The sequence below is a fragment of the Electrona antarctica genome, assembly GCF_951216825.1.
Source record: "Electrona antarctica genome assembly, chromosome: 13".
Classification (NCBI taxonomy): domain Eukaryota; kingdom Metazoa; phylum Chordata; class Actinopteri; order Myctophiformes; family Myctophidae; genus Electrona; species Electrona antarctica.
In genome coordinates this window covers 18,461,245-18,486,470 of record NC_136794.1, presented here as the reverse complement: position 1 = coordinate 18,486,470, position 25,226 = coordinate 18,461,245, and the positions used below count along the sequence as shown (strand labels likewise).

At 42.8% G+C, this 25,226-nt stretch overlaps 2 protein-coding genes across 6 annotated transcripts in view; one reads left to right on the top strand and one right to left on the bottom strand.

Annotated features, from left to right (window-relative positions):
• Nucleotides 1-24,822, top strand: part of uggt2 (UDP-glucose glycoprotein glucosyltransferase 2) — a 54,348-nt gene extending 29,526 nt beyond the window's left edge. For 4 of the 5 annotated variants that reach the window (XM_079519008.1, XM_079519010.1, XM_079519007.1 and 1 more), the window contains 17 exons: nucleotides 268-363; nucleotides 1,222-1,324; nucleotides 4,884-4,963; nucleotides 7,338-7,527; nucleotides 7,660-7,818; nucleotides 8,479-8,564; nucleotides 11,877-11,964; nucleotides 13,229-13,311; nucleotides 13,658-13,681; nucleotides 18,753-18,857; nucleotides 19,000-19,084; nucleotides 19,926-20,108; nucleotides 20,498-20,658; nucleotides 22,217-22,331; nucleotides 22,442-22,558; nucleotides 23,214-23,379; nucleotides 23,522-24,822. In XM_079519008.1, coding sequence (XP_079375134.1) covers nucleotides 268-363; nucleotides 1,222-1,324; nucleotides 4,884-4,963; nucleotides 7,338-7,527; nucleotides 7,660-7,818; nucleotides 8,479-8,564; nucleotides 11,877-11,964; nucleotides 13,229-13,311; nucleotides 13,658-13,681; nucleotides 18,753-18,857; nucleotides 19,000-19,084; nucleotides 19,926-20,108; nucleotides 20,498-20,658; nucleotides 22,217-22,331; nucleotides 22,442-22,558; nucleotides 23,214-23,379; nucleotides 23,522-23,544 — 1,864 coding nt within the window. In that variant the 3' untranslated portion in view covers nucleotides 23,545-24,822. The remainder of the gene's footprint in view (nucleotides 1-267; nucleotides 364-1,221; nucleotides 1,325-4,883; nucleotides 4,964-7,337; nucleotides 7,528-7,659; nucleotides 7,819-8,478; nucleotides 8,565-11,876; nucleotides 11,965-13,228; nucleotides 13,312-13,657; nucleotides 13,682-18,752; nucleotides 18,858-18,999; nucleotides 19,085-19,925; nucleotides 20,109-20,497; nucleotides 20,659-22,216; nucleotides 22,332-22,441; nucleotides 22,559-23,213; nucleotides 23,380-23,521) is intronic. The other variant, XM_079519009.1, reaches the window with a different exon arrangement.
• Nucleotides 2,460-3,077, bottom strand: LOC306935801 (DNA-directed RNA polymerases I, II, and III subunit RPABC1-like; the record flags this gene model as incomplete). Its single annotated transcript, XM_079519012.1, has 1 exon — nucleotides 2,460-3,077. One exon carries the CDS (start codon nucleotides 3,075-3,077, stop codon nucleotides 2,460-2,462), a length of 618 nt encoding a protein of 205 aa, XP_079375138.1.
• Nucleotides 24,823-25,226: the final 404 nt, after the last annotated feature.

The window sequence follows — 25,226 nt, the reverse complement described above, 5'->3', positions numbered from 1 at the left end:
TAATAAATTGGTCAAATCATTATAAGTAACTCATTTTTAGACCATCTGGGGGAAATAAATAAATAAATATGCGTCGCAGAGTTCCCCCCCGACGCAATTCGGGGGTGGGGGGCGGGCGCACCCACTGCCGTTTTAAGAACTCTCCGCGGCTGCGCTGGTGAAGAGCCTGATCTATCGTAAACCACTGAAAAGTTTGACATCACATTTTGTGGTACATATTAAGTATCATATGTGATTAACTGACCATGTTGCACCCTTCTGCCCCAGAGCCAGTGATTTAGTCATGAAGGTTGATGCCCTCCTCACTGCAGCCCCCAAAGGAGAGACTAGAAGGGACATTCACTTTGTCAAAGACAGCCACAGGTGAGGAATGGCGCTTTCGCTACTTGCTTATCGTCGCTGTCGGGTGGAAACGTTTATTTTCAAAACCTTTACTTTTCAGGAAATGGGGGGAGGGGGGGGGGGGGGGGGGGGGGTCTTGGATTCCATTGAATGCAGTGTATTTATTCATTAGCTCTTAATACTTTTCATTGGTTCAACATTTATAGAAGGGACAGACATAAATACTTACATTTAAAAACCTGCCTAACTTATTTTGGGCATGTCATTATCAGCAAATTTGTTCAAACATAGCTTTTAAATAACTAACTTATGTAACTTAGATAGCATTTTATGTAGACAGCACTATATAGTATGCATAGTTTCATTATATAGATATTCTGCTCTTACGTTCTTAGCTTACGTATGATTCATGACTACTTCTTTATGTATATGATGTATTGCCATGTTTTTTGTTCTTGCTTAATGTAGGCCGCTCTGGGTTAAGAGCGTCTGCTAAATGCCTAAATAGTAAATAGTGAAAATAGCAGATCTACAAGCTCACATGTCGCGTTCTGAACTGGTACAGTAGATGGGCTATTGGTATTCACTGTCATACAGTAAAGTATAATTTAGGGCATTCATTAATGGAAATAACATAAAAAGATGAAATATGGAAATACACGGTTTCTGTCAGACTGCTCTCATCCCTGTCTGCAGTGTTGCCATATATATATATATATATATATATATATATATATATATATATATATATATATATATATACATACACACTTTTCTTCTTCTTTTTTTTTGCAGTGTGCAATCTTCATTTTTTTAATTGTGTTGAATAAATGTGCTGACGAAGGTATAGTGTGTGTGCGCTCTCTCTCTCCTCCACAGTGTGCTCCATCTGTCCCCTCTTGAGAACCAGGTCTTCTATGATGTGGTGGCCATTGTTGACCCCATCACCAGGGACGCACAGAAGATGTCGTCTGTGCTGATTGTAAGATGTCTCCTTTTCTTCTGCACTCTGACATTTGATTCCTCTTTCTTGCAAGGACATAAAAAAAATCACAGAAAGGAAGGAGCGAGAGAGTCTGGAAACCTCTGAAAGGTGGTCATCTGGTTGACGATGGTCAAAGTTCCATCGTCCACATATTGTATATGTTTTGACCTTTTGTCCATCGTTCATTCTTTCATATACTTTGTAAATTCTGAAAGGCAGCATACCATCTTTTATGGATGGAAGTAAGAAGGGGAAAAAAAGTCTGATCAAAAGAGAAATAATTGACTTCTCTTTACTGTAGGAAGACGGTGTTGCCTAGACTTTGCACTCAGGCTACAATGAGGTGTGTTATATATATCTTGATTATTTGACCATGAGTTATTGTCCACGCATGGCCATGGCTATGTTTTTTTTGTCTGTCAGTCTGTGCAAAACTGCGTATGCATACTCCTTGGAGGCCAAGTGAAAACCCCAAATTTCGCAAAATCGATACACATTACCTCTAGTAGTCTCTCAAGACAGACTGTTGACTTCAGAATTTCAAGGACAAAACAGGGGGCGCTGTGTTTCCGTTATTTACAGATGGGATTCTCAGATTGCCTCTATAGTAATGTGATCAAGTTGGATCTGTCTGATTTTTCATATTCCATCCTGATTTGGAAATTCGCGGGGATCATAAAGGAGAGCTAAACACAGTGGTGAAGAGCGAAAGAGCACCATTGGGGAAAAATGTATCAAAGGTCACCCTAGGCAGTTACATCGCCCTTTAGGTCGTGTTGAAACAACCGGTCTGGGAATGCCCAGATATGGACCTTTTTTAAATTATTATTATTGACGTTTTTGGGCCGGGCATGGCGTAAAATGTGTGCTAGTAGTAAGGCCAGGCAGGGTCTCGGGCCAGACCAGTTAGGGCCCAGGTAGGGCCGGGCCTTCATTTTTGGGCCTGTTGAGAACTTCAGATTCTTGTCAGACTACGATTGGCTTTCACAGTTTGCTGGAGGGGCTTGTTTTGCATGACATGCTATGCTACAAGCATCGTCTTGGAATGCCCAATTGCCCATATATGGACTTTTTTTATGCTTCATCTTCAGTTTCCTTTACAATGAAGTATTAACACGAAAGTATTTAGCTGTCACTGTACCATTCTGTATGTAATGTATCGCCCAGCTGTCTCACTAGGCCTGATGATCTTTACTACCTCTCCTTTTTTCAGGCCATAGTAGCGAGCCACAGGGTCCATTTGCTGGATTCTAGGTAGCTGACTCGGCTTCAGTTTGTATTTTTCCAGTAGTTCAATCACTTCCTCTTTTGTCATGCGAATGTGTTCAGGAACAAGCTCGTGTTCTATGATGTTGATGAGCAGCTCTTGCTGTTGAAAGTGTTCCAGATCGTATTTGGGCCTCATGTCCTCCAGAGACTGTTTGGCTGATGGCGTCATGCCTTTCTTAACAACAATAATGGCATGCCTGATGTTATCCTCCTGCATCTTCTGACAGTACACCCTCATGGTTTTGATTCCAACCGTGGGTTCTTCGGGAAAGAAAACAAACATCTGCTCAGTGGGGTCATCATTGTGTGCAACCAGCACATTGAGTTCTGTCCGTCTGGGATTGTCGCCAAACTGACTCTTAAATTCTTCAAGAGTCTGGTCCAACTCATCCTGGGTCACCAGATAGTCTCTGTCATGACACATCTGCATGATTGTTTTACGGATTTTCCAGAGCTTATATGTTTCTTCTTCGTCACCCATCTCCTCTTAGGTGATTGTATGATATTGACTTTGATTAAATCCGTTTTTTGTTAAACTCTCTGCTCACATTTCCTTCTATCGTCCTATATATTGGCTTAAGGGAGGAGTGGGCAGGTCTCACGCTCATGTCACCATGACTCAACCATAACCATATAAGGAGTTCCCAATGCAGCTACGCCTAAATATGGAGTGTCTTCATGGCATCAACAAAACACATCACTCAGCTCCATATATGGAGCGATTATTTTGCTACTACTTATTTTGTCCAAACCTCACCCAAATTGGCACACCTTATCTCTAGTCATGTGATCAAGATGTATCTGTCACATTTTCCGGATTCTTGTCCGACTACGATTGGCTTTCAAAGTTTGCTGGAGGGGCTTGTTTTGCATGACATGCTACAAGCACCAGTGGTCCGAATGACATTGCTGGCCCACAATAACGTACCTAACCTGGAGGAGACCTGTGGTCCGAGGAGCAAATCTTTCTTGTTTAGAACAGTTTTTCTGCCCCTGGAAGATGATTCACTGACACAACCCCATTGTTGCTCTAACAGTTCCCAGGGCTTGCTGGAGGCTAGCTGTGTTGATGCAACTGTTATTTGACTGCTGTCGATACAACACTCTCCTCCCCACCAGGGTCAGCCAGCCAGCTTTATCAGCCACTCCCCCGGCAGTGTGAATTTTCCACTGGTATTATTCAGCAGAGTTTATGCTGCATAACATACTTTATTGAATTAGCATCACAAGTAGTGTATTGAGCGCACAGGTTGTTTGGTAAATGAATGGTGTGCAAACCATGTAGTTGCAACCGCTCTGGTTCGATTCCAGCTGGAGGCTCCTGGAGCCATGTGTTGCACATTAGCCCATCTTTGCTTTTTTCAGCTTCCTGTTTCTGTACACTCTCCTGTCCAAAGAATATAAATTATTGCGACTGCAGGTCGCATTTACTATGAAATCGTACATTTCATCATCATACATCAGTCACTCATTATCCATGGGGATGCTAAATATGGTGCCATCATCAGGGATGGAGATCCCTGATGTCATAGTAAATGCGACGTGCTGTCGCAATTAAGCCCATATATGGAGATCCCTGATGTCATCAATATTGGCCAGCAACTCTACATCTAACTTCAAACCCTTAGATCTCCATATATGGATATGTCGGAACCTGTTCCGACATATCTGTTTTTCTGTTCCTTCCCCATCCATCCTTCCTCTTCGATGCCTCCTTTTGACTGATACCTGTCCATTTAAACTCTAGACGGGCCTGCCCCAAAGTTATTAGTGTAGCCGCGCCCGGCAGCCGTTGAAAACTAGAGTTCTCAACAGGCCCGAAAATGAAGACCCGTCCCTACCTGGGCCCTCATCAAACCCTGCACACAAGAGAATGTCCCCGCTACCACCCTTAGATCTCCATATATGAGCCAGGAAGAATAGCTGCTGTGACTCACAGTAAGCTAATGGGGATCTAATAAATAAATCAAATCAAAACCTGTTCTGACATTCCATATGTTGATCCCATATGTTGATCATCAAACCCTGTACACTCAAGACATGCTCCCTATATGGCCAGTACAGAATTCATTCCATGTTGATCTGACCCCTCCATGCGAAAAGCGCCAGCGCTCGCCCAGCAGTCTGCCTGCCGTTAACGAGGCGGATGCCTCTGCCTTTAGGCGTCTCACTGGTTATACGTTCGGAGACGTCCTCACAATAACGTGCCTTGTACTGTAACTGTCTGATCTGAGTGTATTTTGTTCTGAAAGCACTAACGGTGTCTCTCCCTCTGTGCCTCCTGCAGGTGCTCAGTCAAGTGGTCAATCTAAAACTGCAGGTGTTCATGAACTGCAGGGCCAAGCTGTCCGAGATGCCCCTCAAGAGGTAAGGCTGCAGCTCCTGTTGTAATTAAACTTACTGTATGGGATGTGCATGTCTCCTCCGACCACACCAGATGCAGCATCCCTCCCCCTCGTCTTCCGTCTGTTAGATTGTACCACACAGATGCGATCTGCTTAATAACACCATGTTATTGCTTTGGGCCTCCCCTTTCATCTTGGGGTAAATTGCTTACAGCCCGTGTATTGTTGTATTTCAAACCTTTCAAGACCAGCAAAAAACAAATAAAAGTCTGAAGTTGTTGATGAACTACCAGTACGATCATGGTGTGAATTTGGCTCATTATGTAATTTGTGTTTTTGAGTTTTTCATCCTTGGAACAAAATGTAGATTAATGTCCCACAGTGGGTAGAATTTCCTGCTGTTACCTGTTGTTCTGGTTAATCCATTGAGACCTGGAACGCATCCATGTCACGTTAGCGTTTAACCACATTAACCATTAACCCATTTTGGGGCGGGAACCCCTTTTGGTGTTTTAAACATTGTTATAATTTAGCTATTGAAAAATAGCAGATCTACAAGCTCATAGCGCGCCACCGAGTGGCGCGCTATGAACTTGTAGGTCTGCTATTTTTGAAAAATCGTTAAAATGTGCCTCAAATCTTTCCGAAAATTGTCATGATTTAGAAAACTTTTTTTTTAAAATTTCGACGTCAGGCCTGAATGGGTTAAGTGTCCCTGTATTCATGAACAGCAGTTCATCCTTATGGTGGGAACGCCAAGCGTGGCATCGTCATCTCTCATGCATCTGCTGTCCACACAGGCAGCGTTTCCGCTGCTTGGCTGAATAGTGGGACTATGCATGCCAGTAAACCTAGACCACTGGGTACTTGGTGTACCACTGGGTACTCTGGTGACGCGAGGTTGGTGCGTCTTCTCTTGAATCTAGGGGGGGGGGGGGGGGGTTCTAGCGTGCACCGTTCCGTTCCGTCCCTGTGCGTGCACGTCAAAGAATTACTGGTACCACGGCGTGGTACTGCGTTCTACGAGCATGACACCACTGGTTGTAACTGTAGCTGCGGCGGTTTCTGAGAGAAAAATATGTGATGTGAGTTTTCGTATTTTCCCATGTAAGTCGATGGGAAATTCTAATGCACTAATAAATTAATTATTAATCAATAATTTGTTAAAGTGAAAAAGGGCCTCCGTAATATTATGGTCAATGCCTGTGTGAAATGTCGGAACGATTGGTGCGGAGCTACGACAGTGTTTCAGACATTCATTCAGACAGACAGGCAGACAGACATTGAAAAAAGAATCTCCTCCTTGGTCTTGCCCTCTGGCTTGTACAGCCAGACACATGGCAGAGTTCTATTCCTCACACCTGGAGATGCCCTGTTTCCCAAAGGACACATGGTGTAAGAGGTATGGTGTAGCACATGTATTGATATATTCTATCTAGCATTTTGAAAATGGGAAGAGCAGAGGGGGGACGTGAGAGAGCACTTGATTTACTCCTCTCTTTTTCTTTCCTCCTGGAGAGAGTTGGTCACCCCTCAAATTAGGACCAGTCCAATAAAGACTATTTGCTCTGGTGACAGCGTTTATGCCTCAGTAATTTAATCGTCCATTCCCCCCCCTCTCTCTCTCTCCAGCTTGATAAGCTGCGGTAGCTTCTCCCTTCTCACCCTGGAGTCAACAGCCCCTCTCTTAACTGCTCCGCACAAACCCAGGGGCTGCTGTGGCTGAAATCACCTTTTGAAAAATATGTCCAATGTGAAAATGTGACAATGTACCTGTGGGGATGGGAAGGTGATATACTTAAATGCAAATTGCAAAGAAAAAGTTGTTGGTTGTATTGATCTTCTGGACTCAGCATTCTCCTCAACTCATTATGACTTTCCAGTGTCAGAGGACAAAAGCAATTAGCATAAGGATTAGCGCTACGCTAACCTCCAAGACAGTGCTGACTAATAATAATAATGTTGGGAGGCGTAATGATGTTGGGAGGAGGGGGGCATATCTGGAGCGGAGACTACTGCAGATATTTCTGTTATTGGCTCAGCAGAAACGCCAGCAATAAAATAACGGCATTAGATTCCTCACTTTGAAGACATTGCATATACCCAGCTGTCACAACAGAACTCGTCTCTGCTGTCCTAGAGAGGAGACTATTGCACAACATGTCATCATTTTAGCACGCACCGATGAGGCGAGTGCTTTAGTTGGATTCCTGTCACCATGGGGTCCCTCAAAGTTCTGAGAGCATTCCCAGCGTTATCTATTCTCAAGGCACTGCAACATAGATTCCATGACAGTTTGTGCCCTTAGAATGTTTTATTGTTTTCATTTCCTGTTTAATGGACCAATACTCCCAAATCCTCAAATATACATAATAATCTTCTTCCTCTCTTTGTAGCTTCTACCGCTTTGTGTTGGAGCCCGATGTGATTTTCTTAGCCAACGACACGGTGTCGGCAGGACCGGTGGCCCGATTCACAGAACTCCCCGAGTCCCCCCTCCTCACTCTGAACATGATCACTCCAGATAGCTGGATGGTGGAAGCTGTGCGGAGCCCATATGACTTAGACAACATCCACATGCAGGAGGTATTGATGGATAATCACTCAGGTCATAGCAGCTGTCATTCCTAAATGGCAGAGAAAATCTGACCAGGATACCATGGGGCAGTTTATACATTTATCCTTGTTTTTTGTGTGTAAATGTTGTCTTCTCTCCAGGTGAGTGGGCTGGTGACAGCAGAGTATGAACTGGAGCACCTCTTGCTGGAGGGACACTGCTTTGACCTGTCAACCGGCCAGCCGCCCCGGGGCCTGCAGTTCACCTTGGGCATGAGCCGGGACCCCCTCATGCAGGACACCATCGTCATGGCTAATCTGGTAAGTAGCCACCTTCATACCCCTTACTGGTCAGAATTTATTGAGAGGATAGCCCCTTGAGATGCAGCATCTCATTTAAATGTATGTAAATTACATTACATTACAGTGCAGCTGCAAAATTCACAGTAAACAATACACATATGTACAGATACAGTTAGCTTGCTCATCCTCTCCCACCCACACCCCCAGCCTTCAACTCATTTTGGACAAATAAATGGAGAATACAGTACAATGACTTGTGTAAAGGTCAGAAATAATTGATTGATTCCAGGTGTGAGTACAAGGAATTCCTGAAGCAGCCAGGAGAGGTAACTAAGGTGCTAAGAGACAATGGGCTCTATTTTTGTCCATGCTAAACCCCCTAAACTACTTTGCCTTTTTCTTTTTTTTTTTACTATTTTGAAAAACATTTTTTAACAGTTAAAATAGCCAATCTACATCGAAGAAAAGAAAGGCAGAGTAGTTTAGGGATAAGGGGTTTAGCATGGATGAAAATAGAGCCCAGATTTACAAGACTTGCTGAAGTATGTTAGACGACCCAGACAAAGCCAAATACAGAGTGCTTGTTTAACTCTTGAGTGAACCAGCAAGGGTCAAATTTTTACACTTTCAGATGACATTCGGAAGGACTCAATATCATGTAATTTGAAACCCCAACAGGGATATTTCCAGCTGAAATCCAATCCTGGTGCTTGGATCTTGAAGTTACGCAAAGGGAGGTCAGAGGACATCTATCAGATTCTAGCGTGAGTGTCCCCCAAACATCTGCTAATCTAATTATTTATGAATGTTTTGCAATCACTACTGTCCCAATGTAAATTTGTCATTGCTCATGTACAATGTCATCAAAGGATGTAGGGGTGCCGAGTGACTCAGACAGTGCACTGACAAGTATCTTTGTTCCAAGTTCTCCTATCATTATCTCCCTACCCTCAGACCCAGGTTTCCTGCACTCTCCTATCTAAGAAGAATTAGTCAAATGAATTGGGGAGGGGTTGTATAACCATGCTAATTGGGCAGTGCCATCTGTAACTCTGTATCAGAGGTGTTTTCAGCTACCTTGCTTTCCCTCTCTTGGTAGAGGTACAGTATGAAAATCATCACTATGGTAACATTGAGGTCTGCTGACATTGTAGCGGCTCTCTGTTCTGTTCTGACGAGATCTGTGAGCTGTAGGCAGGCAGGGAGGGAGAGAGAGAGAGAGAGAGAAAGAGAGAGAGAGAGGTGGGAGGAGGAGGAGAGAGAAGGGTGCTATTACAGTGAAGACAGAGTGTTGGGATGATTCAGCCGGTCACCTGCCATGCCATCCGCTCCAAACCAGGGAAATCAGCAGCACAATGTCTGTTTTAGCTCTTAGCCAGGCGTAGGTGTCAGAGGTTGAATATACTGTATATGGAACATTGGCGTTTTCTGATGTGCCTGAGACAAATGGGAGCATCGTTTCCCCCAGAGGCTTTGTGCATTTCCTATAAACTGCCAAGTGGCTCAGTCAGGCTTTGGGCTCTTTCCCTTTGTTGCTTATTCAATCCAATTACAACGCACTTTAGTGAACTAATTTAATCTAAAATCGAATCAGGATACTTTTATATATTTGAATGACTGATAATTCACCGTGACATTACTTACTGTACATTATCATAGACAGAAAGCACTAAGAAGATCCATTCTGTCACTATCCAAAGAGCATAATGAGACAAATTCAATGTTTCCGCTTCTCCATGTGGAATCTTAACATTATGGCAATTTAGTGGTTCTCCCTCCCATCACAAATACTGCCCGTTCCGACGATTCTCACATAAGATTTAGGGCACATGCAGCCCTGGGTTCCTTCAGAATCATATCAGACAAATAAGATTTATTCCCCAATCCTCCAGGTGAAGCTAAAAGGTGATGTCATTTTTCACCCTGGCAGTGTCATTATTCTTGTGGTTAGTGGCATTCTGCTCTGTTTAGGGGAGTGTCTGTTCTCTCCACCTCCCAGTTCGTGTTCCCTCTTGTACTCCGGGCTGCCACTGCGCCTGTACCTGACAGCGATGAATGAGAAAGCCAGCTCTCCTCTCCTCGGAGCAGGGATACAAATTGATCTCTGGTGCTTTCTAAACCACAGCCCCAAAGGCTGTGGTGCACAGGCGACAGAGGAAGCAGGGGGAACAAACCCAAGCAGGACTGCACTGGGGGGGAAAAAGCACTTTGTGCCCAATGAGTGGGGGCATTTGTCATGATGATAAGGTTAATTTTCTGCCTTTAGTAAGAACCGAGGTCATGATGGCTTGCTGAGCATGACAGCCTATTGCTCATCCCCTGGCTGAGGTTTTGCTCAGTACTGTTACCATCAGACCCTGGGCATCCTGCCCCGCCGACCCACATTCTCCTCCACTTGGACAGATCAGTCCTAAAACAATTACAGTGCAGGGCCAATGTGATACAATCAATACTGTACAGACTCCCTCATTAAGTGTACCAGCAAATACAGCATGATCGGGAAGTTGTGATGGATAAAAACGATGTGAAGGTGATGCTGAATGATGATGGAGGGCAATGAATGTGATCAAAGCGTGACCCTGGCAGCTGTCCCAGATTCCACTGTTTGACTGCATCATTCCCTGTTTGTAGTACTGTGTCCCTAGCAGTTTTTTGTTTTTGTTTTTCAGTTCTTTTATCAGCTTAATGACTCTTTTCTGCTCCATGTACTGTCGACATGATTGAAACGTGTGAATGAAAAATACCGATTGTCACTGCAGACATTAATTTTAGCAGTATAGTATGGTTGAGCAAAGTATAGCTAATGTTATGTAATTATTTAACAAAAAGGAACTGTGGGAAGTAGGAATTGGGAAGTACCATATGACTTTACATTTAATAGTGTTAGTGCCGCTAGATATGTTTCTGTTAAAGGTATATTCAGTGATTTCGCTTCATTCAAATATCACTTATTTTTTCTTTTTATTTGGATAATCCTCCCTACTATAGAGTGTGCTGACCATATAAGGAGTTCCTCCCTGTCCCCAGTGAGCCTCTGGGGTCAAAAAACTCTAGTTTCAGTTTTGGTGGCGGGTGGCAAAGCCTTCATCCAATCAGGATGAGAGGGGCCTTCCTCCAATCATGTGTGGGGGCGGTCCTTGGTGCACATGCTGTTGCACTTCCCCCCACTGTAGAGCGTGTGCATGTGCACATTTTGTTACCGGGCGGACTGGGTGGTTTTCCAAATCACCCAAATCACTGAATGCTCCTTTAAGAATTTGACTTTTGACACCTGCAAATATATGATTTAGTTATGACTTTTTTCATTTTGTGAAGAAAGTAGATAAAAAGCCCTGTGCTAATACATATGTGTCCAGTGCACTCTTAGATCTGTGAACAAGGTATATTTCAAATGATTACAAGCTCATCTTACTTGAACTATAATAACTGATTTTAGATTTTTCAATCCAACTGCATATAGTCAAAGTAGTCACAAAGTACCTAATTAATCTAATTCCTGGGTTGAATTGTTATGGGTCTTAGTGGTGCTCTTTGGATAAGTCAGTCTCACACTGTACTGTACTGTACTGTACTGTACTGTACTGTACTGTACTGTACTGTACTGTACTGTACTGTACTGTACTGTAGGTCAGCTTTTGCTTTGCTAAATAGCTGAACACTTATCCTACCCCCTTAGATAGCACTTTTTAGACTTAGATAGCATTTGAAACAGACTTATAGCATGTCATGTAGACAGCACAATAATTGCATTGTATGTAGTCATAGCACTTCATAGTACATATGTATAGCATAGTATAGTATATATGTATAGTTTATATGTATAGTGTCAGTATATAGATATGTTCTAGTTACGTTCTTAGCTTACGCATGTTTCATGATAAATGCATTTTATATATGTGATGTATTCCCATACTTTTGTTCTTGCCTAATGTATGTCGCTCTGGATTAAGAGCGTCTGCTAAATGCCTAAATTGTAAATTATTGTAAATTGTAAATTGTGAACACCCAGATTCTGCTGTCATCGTTGTTCCCCTTCAGTGAAATGAATTAATGTCTCTCTCATCATCCACTCACAGGCATGACGGCACAGACTCGCCTGCTGATACTGGTACTGATGTCATAGTTGTGCTTAACAGTTTTCACAGCAAGATCATCAAAGTTAGAGTGAGTATTTTCCCCATTTTATACCAGATAGTGTCACGGCTCAATCCAAGCCCTGGGATTACTATTTATATCAACGCTCGTTGTCTAGGCTTCCAGGCAGTTCAATTGGCCATGCAGATTGTTTAACCCGGCAAGACCCACCGTTGCAACTATACAACCATTTATATTTTAATTAATTTAAAAAAAAAGAATCCACCTAAACATCATCATTGATGTTCATTGTTTAGTCTTGCAATGCCATTGGTCATGATATTTGCATATAAATACCCCCCACAGAGGCAGAAATTCACACAACTTCAAAATCTCTGGACAATTCTGAACAATTTTTAACCTTTGACCTTTAACCCTGATAAAAGAAGGTAAAATGCCTGTAATATATATATTTGTGATCATTAAAATGTCTAGAACATGTTTTATTTATTATTGTGAAAGATATCCCCCAAATGTACATTTGGAGGATCAACTTATGATTTAGCGTCATCTTCTTGACTGATGGCCGCACATTCTTTTTTGGGAGGGAGAGAGATGGGGAGTGACAGACACACGGCAAAGGCCGTCGGGCTCGGGAGTCGAACCCGCGGCACGCCGTCCAGCTGGCTTGGCAGCCTAGGTGCCCAGACGGTTGAGCTAACCGTCCGGGTTAGCCACACATTTTTAACGATTCCCTGGAGGAGTGAGGAATTTATGGATGAATCTTTGATGGCAATGTGGCCAGTTCCTGAGGCAGTAAAGTAGCCTCAAACCATGATGTTGCTACAGTAATACCATGCTTTATAATTGGTACAGGTATAGCTATATGGTTCTTTTGTTAAAAGGCAGTTTTAGGCGTAGTTTTGGCAGCTGTTTTAGCAATAGCAACGCTACAAACTGTAATCTATTATATGATTTAATTACAAGCGCACAATACATTCTTACAACTTAGGGCTAAGTCTTGACAGCCTATCACAGTGACTGAACATGCTATGTATAAAGGAACAGGAACCTGACGCACCCGAGTTTCTAAACTCGGTGAAACAATATAAAACGTTTTATTTTTATCAAATAAAATCAAATGGTACTCTAAAATATACTGTATTTTGCAGCTGCTTCGTTAGTTGGTGCAGAGAGAGAGCGTCACATGCACTCTCTATTGTTTATGGTGGGTGCTAAGAGAAATATGACCTTCAGCCATAACATTACAGGCGAGAGGCAAGGCAAGGGTGTTTTCGGAGTTTGTTTGCCCACTATGAAATCTGTTATAAAATCTGTTTATTTCCAACTGTAGGTGCAGAAAAAGGCTGACAAAATAAATGAAGATCTTTTAAGTGAAGCTACTGAAAGCAAAGGCCTGTGGGACTCTATAACGAGGTGTGTAGTCTGACTGCATGTACTGTACCATTTGGTTATGACTTTGTTTTTATAATTATAATCTGATCAAATGCTCTCAATCAACTGGCAGTGAATGACTGCTGTGCTATCAGTGATTGTGGGATCGAGTGCTGATTTTACCATCTATTGTCAATTATACACATGGTTTCAGGAGAGGTCGTTCTTCCCCTGGATCCAGACTGCAATATTATGCTGTAAGATCTAGTCTTGCAAAAAATATGTGCTTCTGTAGGTATGTGTGTATGTGTGTGTGCATTTGTGTGTTTCCCCCTAGCGCATCCTAACTGTGTGATCTGTCTCCTCACTTAATGCTTGCTGTGTGAAGTGTTTGGAGCACTTTTGAGAAAAGGTAGGCAGAGTTGCTGCAATCCCTTCTAACATTAAAACATTTTTACATTTATTGCTATCAACTTGCTGTTCTGCCAGTATATTTTGGAATCTGGTCAACATTTCAGTAAAATATTATTCATATTTATATTACACACACACACACACACACACACACACACACACACACACACACACACACACACACGTTTATATACAGTATACACACAGACGCACACAGCCATGCCCAGCTGCTAATTGCCATGGGTGAGGGCAGTCATAAAGGATTGGGTGGGTGCTGACTTGTCAGCTGCTGTATCTTCCCTAGGGTTTATACAGCAGCTGACCAAGCACTCACATGCAAACTAAAACGGTATCTTCTCTAAAATGCCACTGTGACACTACCAATAACTTTGAAGCACAGTGACACGTTGGTGGAGGTTTCGGTTGTGTAGCTACCTTGCTGTGATGTAACTCCAGATATTGGCGTTGGCGAGATATCTTGCTCTGTTGCTTCATTGATTCGAAATTGTTTAAAAGAAATAGTCTCCTCATTGACTTACATTGCATGGTGAAACAGCTCTCAAAGTCACTCTTTCAGGAGATAAACAAATGCAAACAAAGCATTCTGCCAATTTTTAACAATCAAGTAATTTTTCAACTTAATTGACTATTGGGAAGAAGCCCCGGACTGGATCCACACAGGTACAATCAATTGGAAGTTCAGTTCAGTTTAAAAAAAAATATATATATATATAAAAATAAATGCAATACTGGGTTTTGTGATGTTTATATTGGAAGACTTTGAGAGCTTTCACTGTGCTTTTCAATGTAAGTTGATGAGACTATTTTTGGAATATCAATTTTGAATTAACAGCAAGGTACAGTAACTACACAACCGAAATCTCTACCAAGGTGTCATTATTCATTAAAACATTTTGAGTGGTGCTAACCACTCCATTACGTGACTTTCTGTCTGTGCGTATGAGCACGGAAGTACCATCACAATACCGCTGGAGGCCACTGTTGAGCAGCATCTCACACACACACACACACACACACACACACACACACACACACACACACACACACACACACACACACACACACACACACACACACACACACACATACACACACACACACACACACAGAGAGGCCAGGGCAGGCCTGAATTAGTTGTCTGTTTCAGTGTAGTTGTCTGTTTGTTGTGTATCATTTATGGTGTTCTGTAAAATTGATGAGGGCTTATGTATTTCAAGTATTTGTACCGGTAGTGCCTCAACCCGAAAAGTCGGTAGAGTATCTGTGCATTGGTTGTGGTGGGCCAGTCTGTGCCAAATTCTGCGAAAATGTCAGGGCCGAATCTTTGTCTCAGTCTAGCCTTGGGCCAGGGAGGGCTTGTACAGTACAGTACAGTACAGTACAGTACAGTACAGTACAGTACAGTACAGTACAGTACAGTACAGTACAGTACAGTACAGTTACAGTTACAGTACAGTACAGTAGTACAGCATCACTCAGTTCAGACGGGTCTGATTTTTTATTTTATTGTTGGCCAACAAAAAAAATAGCCAACAATGGCCGTTGCTCAGAGCTCCTGGACATGTTTTGCACACAGCCATTCACTTCCTTGTTTACGGGCCGACAAAACTTGCTATTATCTCTGATTCTTGGCACTGTCCATGGTTTTGATCAGAACGCAGATGTTCTGTCCTAATTTCTGATTTAACCAAGCATCTCGTTTGGAATATTAACGCTTCTAAAGAGATATCAGACTTATTAGCACGAGGTAGTAATGGAACATTTCACCTCCCGGTTTTGGGGGGAAATGGAAGGCGGGGCTTTTCAGAGTAAAATCTGCCTCATCTGGTGGGCACTCTAGCGCCTTTATTTTGAAAAGTACTGGGGCATAAAGTGTTGACAGTTCACAGAATGGCTGCGTAATGGATAAGCTAGCAACAGTACTTGGTATGTTTTCAATCAAGTCCCTCCCCAAACTGTCAGCTCCTCCTTTTTTCATTTTTCCTTTTAAGATTTATTTTGGGCCTTTTTATGCCTTTTATTCATAAGACAGTAGGCTAACAGGAAAAGGAGAGAGAGATGGGGAGTGACACGCAGCAAATAAGACTTGGATATGGGCTAGCTAGACCTGGCATTCACCTTTGCCTTTAGCTTGTCTGCGGCTTGTGCGTACTGCGTATACTGTATGCCTGCCCTCAGTTGGATAAATTCAGGCAAGCGACGAAAGCCTGGAGATCTAGCTCCCTTGGTGGAGCAAGTTACGTCCGGGTCTTTTGCGGGGTCGCTACACTACCCACTCCCACAGAAGTGCGCCCTTGCGCTTCACTGCACTCTGGAGTCCTTCACGTCCCTCAAGCAAGGGCACGCTCCACTGGTCCTCAACCACTTCTGACACCAATGTAACGTGACCGGCAGGTAACAAGCAACGCCAAGAGAGTTAGCTCCCTTGGAGGAGCAAGTTACGGCCAGGTCTTTTGCGCGGTCACTAGAATATATATATATATACACACACACACACACAATATGCGTCTGTATATGTACTGTATGTACGTATGTATGTGCAAAGTATATGTAATTAAGTATTACTATTGCAGAAGAAACTGAGACATCAGACTTAATCTTGATAGTTGATACACTGATGATAGGCAAAGTCGGTAGCAAAGTTTTGTCCATCTCTGGAGTTCATGCTGGCAAGCTGCTATTCAGACTGCAGCCAAAGCTGTGAGTGTCTGTCCAGAGGTCCGGATTATCTGGTGCATGTCAGCCAAGTGGACTCTCACCTGACTTTCCAAGCTGCTTATCTGGGAGTCCCTCTGTTGCATTGCGTTCGGCATTATCTGCCCTTCGAATGGGGTGGGGGGGGGGGCTCCCTCTCTGGTCTTTTATAGTGGGTGGCTTAGCCGTTTCAGGCTATAGGCATCCCTATCCCTCAGAGTGCAGCAGTGTGGCGACAACACCAACTGTATGCTCACTCAACCAGAGGAAGCAGCACTTCAAGGCTTGCTTCGTCAAAGGGATGAGATATTGAATGGTGGATATGTACTAGGGTTAAAGGGGAAGACAGGGAATAAGATAAGACGATTCAGCCTTTTGGCCATACGACAGGTAGTGTAAAATTGAGCCTGATGTATCAGTTTGGTTACAGTATTGGCCATTATTTTACTTTCATGACGACATTGGTATGCAGCCGATGTGTCACGATTTTTAACCACTTTCAACCTGGCGTCCCTATTTTGGGCATGTCATTATAAGAGAAAAGATTCATAGGTTTACAAAATAGCCGACCTATAAGCTCATAATGCGTTGTGTTGCGACACGTTGTGAGCTTGTAGTTTGGCTAACATTTTTTAATATGGCTAAGTAGTTAAATAAAAAGTTTGTGTTTATTTAAAAAACAATCACACCCGTGTGAAGTAAGTGGTGCAACTCCGTGTGGGGGTCCCCGGGGGGTCCCTGGAACTTCCGTCAATGAAGTCAATGGTCCCTGGAACTTCCGAAATGACAGTTACCGTGTGGGGGTCCCCAGAACATCCAGACCCCCAGGAACACGCCCATCGGGCCGGACTGGTTCCAGCGAGCCGCCCCGTGTCCGAAACGGTTGAGAAATGACATTTACCGTGTGGGGGTCCCTGTACTGTACTGTCACTGTACTGTACTGTCACACCTGAAATCATCATATACAGTAAATATGTATGTGTGTGTTAGGCTGCACAACAGTGACACTTGGTTTTGAAAACCAACCAAATGCTATTTTTGGGCTCGGACAGACCCAGGCTCCCAGGGACAGACCCTGGCGGCCAGGGACAGACACAGCCAGCCAGGCAGCCAGAGACACACAAAGCTCCTTAATGAAGTAGTTGCACCACTTCAAAAGTGTACTTATCAATGTTGTTCAAAACATTGATAATAGGTCTCTAGGATAAGGATTCTCTCAACTTGGAATCTGCATCGGACCCAAAAGCGTTGGCATCGGTCAGGCTCTAGTGTAAACGTTGTGGAATGTAGAACAGCAGTGGAGGGGAATGGTGGAGAGAGTCAGACATCATGTCCTCTCCCTCCCTGCATCTCTTCTCACTCAGTAGTGTTTTCCTAGAGCCCCTGGGCCCTAGGCTGTGGCGATGATTGAATGTGGAAGAGACACACTCCCCTCATCAGCAGTCTGTTAAAGACAAGGACACACAGTTTGACTGCAGACAACCCTGCCCTCCAGCAAAACCTGATTTCTAGCCACCAAAATGTGCATTGCATTATGATCTATTGCAGGGTTATGGTGCATTCAGCAGTTAGGGCAAATCGGTATGTTAGAGCCAGTGTCTTTGAATTGTTGTCCTCATTATAAAAGTGTGAATCAATCTGTTGCTTTGGCTGAAACGTCTTGAAATATTTAATCAGGATTGGACTGCACAGGCATTATTGACGTGCCTTTTATTGTTTTGACTCAAATTAGAAAATCGGATCCAAGACGGGAGTCTGAGAGATATAATTGATTGACAAGGATCTGGTTGTATCATATCCATTTAAACCAGCCACTGATATTCAAGTCCCATGTCCTTATACCCTAATCCTAAATGTACAGTAACAATCCATGCATTCCTGTTAGCTGTTTATGAGTGGATATAGATTCATCCTAGCTTGTATTATCAGCTCTCTTGCCATGTAGTAAAGTAAGCAGAAGGGGACTGTTAAATGTTCCAACCTGCTTTCGCTGTGTCTGCACTCTGCACTCTTAATTTGTCGATTACCTCAGCTCTCTAGTGGAGAACCAGCAGGAGAGAACAACACTTTCGGTTGTAAAACATACAATTCAGATCTGGTCTGCTACAGTGTTGTCGTTCTATTTGTAATTCCATTATTAAAAGAAAACAAAAGGCATCTAATTTTCCTGCAAAGTAACGCATGGTTTGTTTTAGTCTAAAAACAATTTATATGTTGGCTGTACAACAGTGTTGTTGCTCCTGGCTCTACAAAAGCATGGTTTCTAATAGCTTAGTTGTGTTTTGCCATTGCCGCGTGAAATGTATGCATCCATCAAAAGACAGCAGGCTTATGTAATACATGGCCCTTTATAGCATCACAGGTGGCAGTTCCAGTTCGGATGATGGAGAGAAGAAGAAGGAGGATGTTCTGAACATCTTTTCTGTGGCCTCAGGACATCTATATGAGCGCTTTCTGAGGTGGGTCACATGCAGACATGGACACAAACACTTACACAGAGGCCTCACACACCTCTTCCCTTTTTATTAGACGTGCTCCTCCGAGACTCACTAACCCTCCTCCACCTCTCTCCCTTCCCATCTCTCTGTCTCTCCGTTCCAGAATAATGATGCTGTCCGTCCTTCGGCATACCGAAACCCCTGTCAAGTTCTGGTTTCTGAAGAACTATCTCTCCCCTTCCTTCAAGGTACCTGCCGTACCACATGAGTCTGTCTACATGTCAACTTTCTGTCTCCCTGCTTGGTTGTGATAGATTTCTCCCAGTTCCACAGCAACCCCTGAGAGCTTTAGATTTGTTTGTACCGAGCAATGAAAGGATCTGTGGGTTGCTTTTGTGCTGCTCTGCTTTATATCTATCCGTGTTTTCTATAAAGATGAGCCTGAATGCAACGCCTTCTGCCCATCTTAAATAGCTAAAATGGCCTTGGGCGGACAAGCAAAACCATTTAGCATATTTTTATGTTTTTTCCTCTGTTCATGACATATACTAGGTAGGTTATGAATGTTATTTTATACGGCCTGTCTGGCTGGCTTATATATTCTAGACTTGTTAATGGATGTATTTATGGATGATGTTGAAGTGTGTCTGGATGGTTTTTCAGTTTACTGGACAGCAAAATACTGCTTGCATGTTACAGTTGGGTGCCACCGATATTGTCCCTTATCATTTGACCCATTTAGGCCTGACCTCAAAATTTTAAAAAATCCTCCAGTTTTCTGAAATAAATATTTTCACGATTTTTCAAAAATAGCAGACCTACAAGCTGCTATGAGCTTGTAGATCTGCTATTTTTCAATAGCTAAATTATAACAGTTTAAAACACCAAAAGGGGTTCCCGCCCAAAATGGGTTAACTGTCCTTTTGCGCAGATCACGCAAACCTCAGCAAAAAGAAAAGGACAATATCGATGGCCTCCAACTGTACCTAACGTGGCCTTCAATTAACCTGTGTGGAAAGGAGACCGACTTGTGATTTGAATTTCGATCCCCTTCACCCCTAACTTCCACCATGTGATTTGGCATGTCAGGAAACCATCCCTCACATGGCCAGAGCCTATGGGTTCCAGTATGAACTGGTCCAGTACAAGTGGCCTCGCTGGCTCCACCAGCAGACGGAGAAGCAGCGGATCATCTGGGGCTACAAAATCCTGTTCCTGGATGTCCTTTTCCCATTGTCTGTGGACAAGTTTATCTTTGTGGACGCTGACCAGGTAAATGTCCAAATTAGTCACTGTGTAGGCTGTAGGGCAGTACAAAACGCTGTAATGATTTATTATTGCCATCTCAGATTGGTATTCAAAATAATTTACAACCTGGCATCCCTGTTGTAGGCTTTTTTATTTCTTCTTTCTTTCAAAGACAGCAAGCTCACAATATGTCACACAAATATGGTTTAGGTGGTTAAGAAACACTGTCCATGGTGGCTCACCTGGTAAGAGCTCATACCATATAAATAAGGCTGAGTTCCTTCCCGCAGCTGGCTGTATGTCATTCCCCTTCCCTGTTTCTGTCAAAATAAAGCAGAAATGCCCAAAACAGTAGAAAATAAGCATTCGCCATAACCATAATACTTCAATGTGTACCTTCCTCTCCCTTGCAGATAGTACGAGCTGACCTGAAAGAGCTAAGGGAATTTAACCTGGAAGGCGCCCCTTATGGCTACACGCCCTTTTGTGATAGCCGCAAAGAGATGGATGGCTTTCGCTTTTGGAAGTCTGGTTACTGGGCTTCACACCTGGGACACAGGAAGTACCATATCAGGTAGACAGTTTTTGTTAAAAAAATATGGTTCTCTCACTTGGTAGAATGCGTGCCATAGGCTGTCCTCCCTACAGCTGACCCGGGTTTTTGAATCCGACCTGGGGCCCTTTGCTGCATGTCTGTATGTCATCAAATCTCCTGACTTTCCTGTCTCTCGACTCACTGTCACTGACAAAATAAAGCAGAAAATGCTGAAGATATTATAATAATATAATATAATAAAATGAACAGTATAATGACTTGTAGCAAACTGACATTTTACTTCTACAAGCACAATAGTCTATACTATAGTATTATTGTTAGTAGAATCCTCCTCCCTCTATCCTTCAGTCAATTGCAGTTATATTTCTCTCCCTCTCTCGCTCTCTCTCTGAAGGTATTTGATGGAATAAATACATATATTTGAAATATTAACATTTGAAACATTCTGGTACTGACAGCAGGTAATCCCTTTGAGGCTATATTCACTGTTTATTCAGTGAGAGACACTTGAGACAGATTCTTTGTTCCTCACCTGGAACAGTGAGTAAAGAAAACACAAAGAGAAACTACACTTCTCAGGTGTTAGATACAGATACTGTATCCCATGCACAAAAAATACACTTTTCATTCTTCTCACACAGTCATCAATTGTATTTTAGAAGCTTTATCCTCTGAGGGAAGGCCCCAAGGGCCATCTTTTCGCCAGTGCCTTACCCATTGGCATTACCCACTGCCAATATAAATGTATTCCAAAGCAACAGGGCTCTTCCATGGGCAGAGGGAGAGGGCATAATATTGCACTGGGGATAATGGCTTGCGCAGTCTTCTCTTAAAGGCAATGACGACTGGCACAGTGATTGGTGGTGGTGGTTTTAATATTGTAACGCCCAAACCACACCTATTCATAATATAACGCGTAGCGCAGATATTTTAGAGATAAAGGCTGGTATCCAAGATGGCAACCTTTGCGGGGGAACACCTGTTGCGCAGTGCTAAATCCCTAAATAGTGGCTTTAGAGAACTCGGCCAAAGAGAGGGCCCTAAGTTTCAAAACCAAAATGCAGGGGCTCCTCGCTAGAAAATATCTGGCTCATTTGAAGTGGCTTAATCAGCTGGCAGCTACCAGCTCTGCTGAGCAAAGGAAGGTGCCCAGCTAGAAAAGCTTGGCTGTGCCACTGGATGAGTGAGGAGGGAAATCACAGTGATTTTATTGGACACCAGTGTGCTGTCTAGCTGTGCGAGGTAAGACAAAAGCAGCAAGGGAGAGAGCTGATCCATGCCACCGAGCCACATGAAAACACAAGGCAGCGGCAGGTACGCTGCTGTGCGCCTCAGTCTGTGTGGTCAGACCTGATATATCATAGAAGGCACGGTGGTTAGATGTCAGATGCACCACTACATACAATTATTAGAATTTGACCTGGACATATATCTTCATAAAGTGATACTAGCAAAAGGTATCCCTGTGGGTATGCAGTACCACATCAAGAAGCAGTTTTCTAACACCTGCGTTCTTTCCTATCTATCCCACTTTCTTTTTCTGCACTCACTGCTCCCTCCTGCGTCCTCTCTCAAGTGCTCTTTATGTAGTAGACCTAAAGAAGTTCCGTAAGATTGCAGCTGGGGACAGACTACGTGGCCAGTATCAAGCCCTGAGTCAGGACCCCAACAGTCTGTCTAATCTGGATCAGGTAACAGCAGCATCAAACAGGACTTTCTGTCAACTCTTCCTGAATTTGATATGGTTTCATGTGAACGTGCCTTTGTGTTTACCACATTTCTGTTTGGTGGACTTCCGCAGGACCTCCCCAACAACATGATTCATCAGGTGTCCATTAAGTCTCTGCCCCAGGAGTGGCTGTGGTGTGAGACTTGGTGCGATGATACTTCCAAAGTCACAGCGAAGACCATAGACCTGGTGAGGCCCACAGACCATAGATTTGCTTCCAGCTGTCAGAGGCTAAATAGGACCTGGCCTGTGTAACCCAGGGGGTATTAAATAGCAAACCTATAAATAGCTAAATGGGAGTTCCGGATAAATGGCTCAGAAATTCCTCTGTGATATTTACCTGCTGCGAACCAAGGCTAGAACACCAATTTGCACCTTCCCCTCCAACCCTGAAGGGAAACTTCATCTTGATAAAAAAAAAAATATTTTAGTAGCAGGCTACTTCTAGTGCAGATGTAATGCTTAGAGTGATGGAACTGTATCGGCTATACACAACTAAAACTGTGAAACATGCTCTCACACACATGGCAGTATCCACGTTTCCTTGTCACGTTTCCCACGTTACCCAGCATTTTAAGAGAAAACAGGAAAAGGATGTTGCATGTTTTTAAACTTAATTAAGTTTGAGTGGTCAAAAAAATGGGAATAATATTCTCGTTTTTATAATGGGGCATCAATTGGCAATTCGGATACATGAGACACAGACTGATGTTCTTTTAACAGAGCAGGAAATGTGGTTAAATGTGTGGAGGGGGCGGGGGGGGTTGTATTATGGACCGGCTTGTTGTTAAATAGTCACTTTGGTGGAATGAGTGATGGGTTTTGTCTGCTCTGTGTTCTGCAGTGCAATAACCCAAAGACCAAGGAGCCCAAGCTAACTGCAGCAGCAAGGATTGTGCCTGAGTGGGTTGACTATGACAACGAGATCAAGCAGTTACTGAGACACGTCGAGGAACAGGAAGACACGGAAACAAAAAGACAGTCGCCTACTCCCTCAGAAGAAAAACAAGGTTAGCAAAGACTGAACTTCTCTCAATTCCTGGTCAGTGTTTGTCTTGTCTACTGTAAAGGCTCTTCTGGTCTGGTCTATTTTTACCTGACCATGGCTTTTCTACAGTAACATCTATATTTTCTTACTCATTTGCATTCTAGACAGCCAGCGTGATGAACTCTAGCGAATGCCTCCACTACGCTGAAGAGGAAAGAGGCAGCGATTTGCACCTAATATCCTCCTGTAAAAGCTTGAAGATGTACAAGTGTAAAGAAGAGGTGTATTTCCTTCAAAACTCGGCCATGGAGGTTACACCTTTTGATGTGGGAAAGATTGAAGCATTATCAGAAATATTTCTATTTTTAGAAGGGGTCACAATTTGTATGATCTGTGTGTCTTACAGTATCAGAAGTGATGTAACTTAACACTTGACATGTGGTATTCTTATTTAGTAGCTGACTTTCTGCATTATGAAATAAACGAGAGACTTCAGGGAGGTTACCGCTATTAGATGTTTGTTTGAAGATGAAAGGCAAACTGCACTGAAACAAGCAAACAATCAAATGAATGAGGCATACAGTATTCATTCATTTTAAACTTGTCTATAAATGTTGTGGTTCATGTTATTTGTTCCTAATTTTAGAAGACACTCCAAGCACACATTCTAAATAAATCACATTCTGAAGCACACATTCAACAAATCATACTGTACTGTACATGTTCTAAGGCGTCATTGTTACTGATTTGTCTCTTAACAGCACCTTGCCTTTGACTGAAATGCCTAAATCAGCTTTATTATCACATCACAGTTTCACAAGTAAAAAAGTGGGTGAAATTAGTTTTTGGGAACTATGCACAAAAACAAATGTAACCCATTCTTTTATTTGTAAAAACTGATGTGACAATAAAGCTGATTCTGTTTCTAAACCAAAATGTTAGTGAGTGATTTGTGAGTTTACACTTATGTGATGTTTCCTGCACTGCTGTGGCAACGTTTTGACATTGGAGGGGCCAGAGCCGCCAGACAACAAAGTACAGCAAGGAAAGTTGCTGCATTAGCCATCTCCATCTCTGTGATGCAATGTTGTATTAGGTCTAATAGGACCTGGTAGGTCAGGTCATGCATGAACAACAAATCCTCATTTCCACAGATGTCACAGTTCTAGGTAGCAAGAACACAGCATTTTAAGTTATTACAGTATGTTTACATCTTATTTATATACAGCCGGTACATCAAATACTATATTAGATTTTGAACCTAAATTTTCAATACCTGGCTTGAATACACAATACTACTCAGGAACCGAATACGTGTTGCTGCGCCACTGAGGTGCTTTTGTCACTGAAAGAAGTGGTTCTAGGAACTGCTCTCAGCTTCTATTTCTGTGTACATTTTGGGATGTCCAATGGAAACGTAATTGTCATTTAAAATGTGAGAAATTAAATCTATCTTTGCTACCAAGTCAGTACTAAAGTGTTTTCTTTAAACTTTACACTAGTATGATTTTAAACTAAAACATGTCAATGAAAGTAATTTCTGATGTCGCAAGCTAGTCCACACACATCACCCATTTTAATATAATTGGTCCTCACTAAATCTATTATGCCGATATGGTACAATTTTCTTCCCTGCTCACTGTCTCAGATGAGGGCTGTGGACAATTAAAGGCTCACATGAATTACATCTATGAAATACTATTTTGTGAAGTAGTGCAACCACATAAGAACTTGCACATTGAATACAATTAAAAGCTGGATGTGTTTCAGGAAAAGGATTGATGCAAAAGATGATCACAAGGGAAGCTTCTGTATTTTAATACTGGAGCAGTTAACTGGAGTGGATCAACCCAACCCTGAGTACAGGGA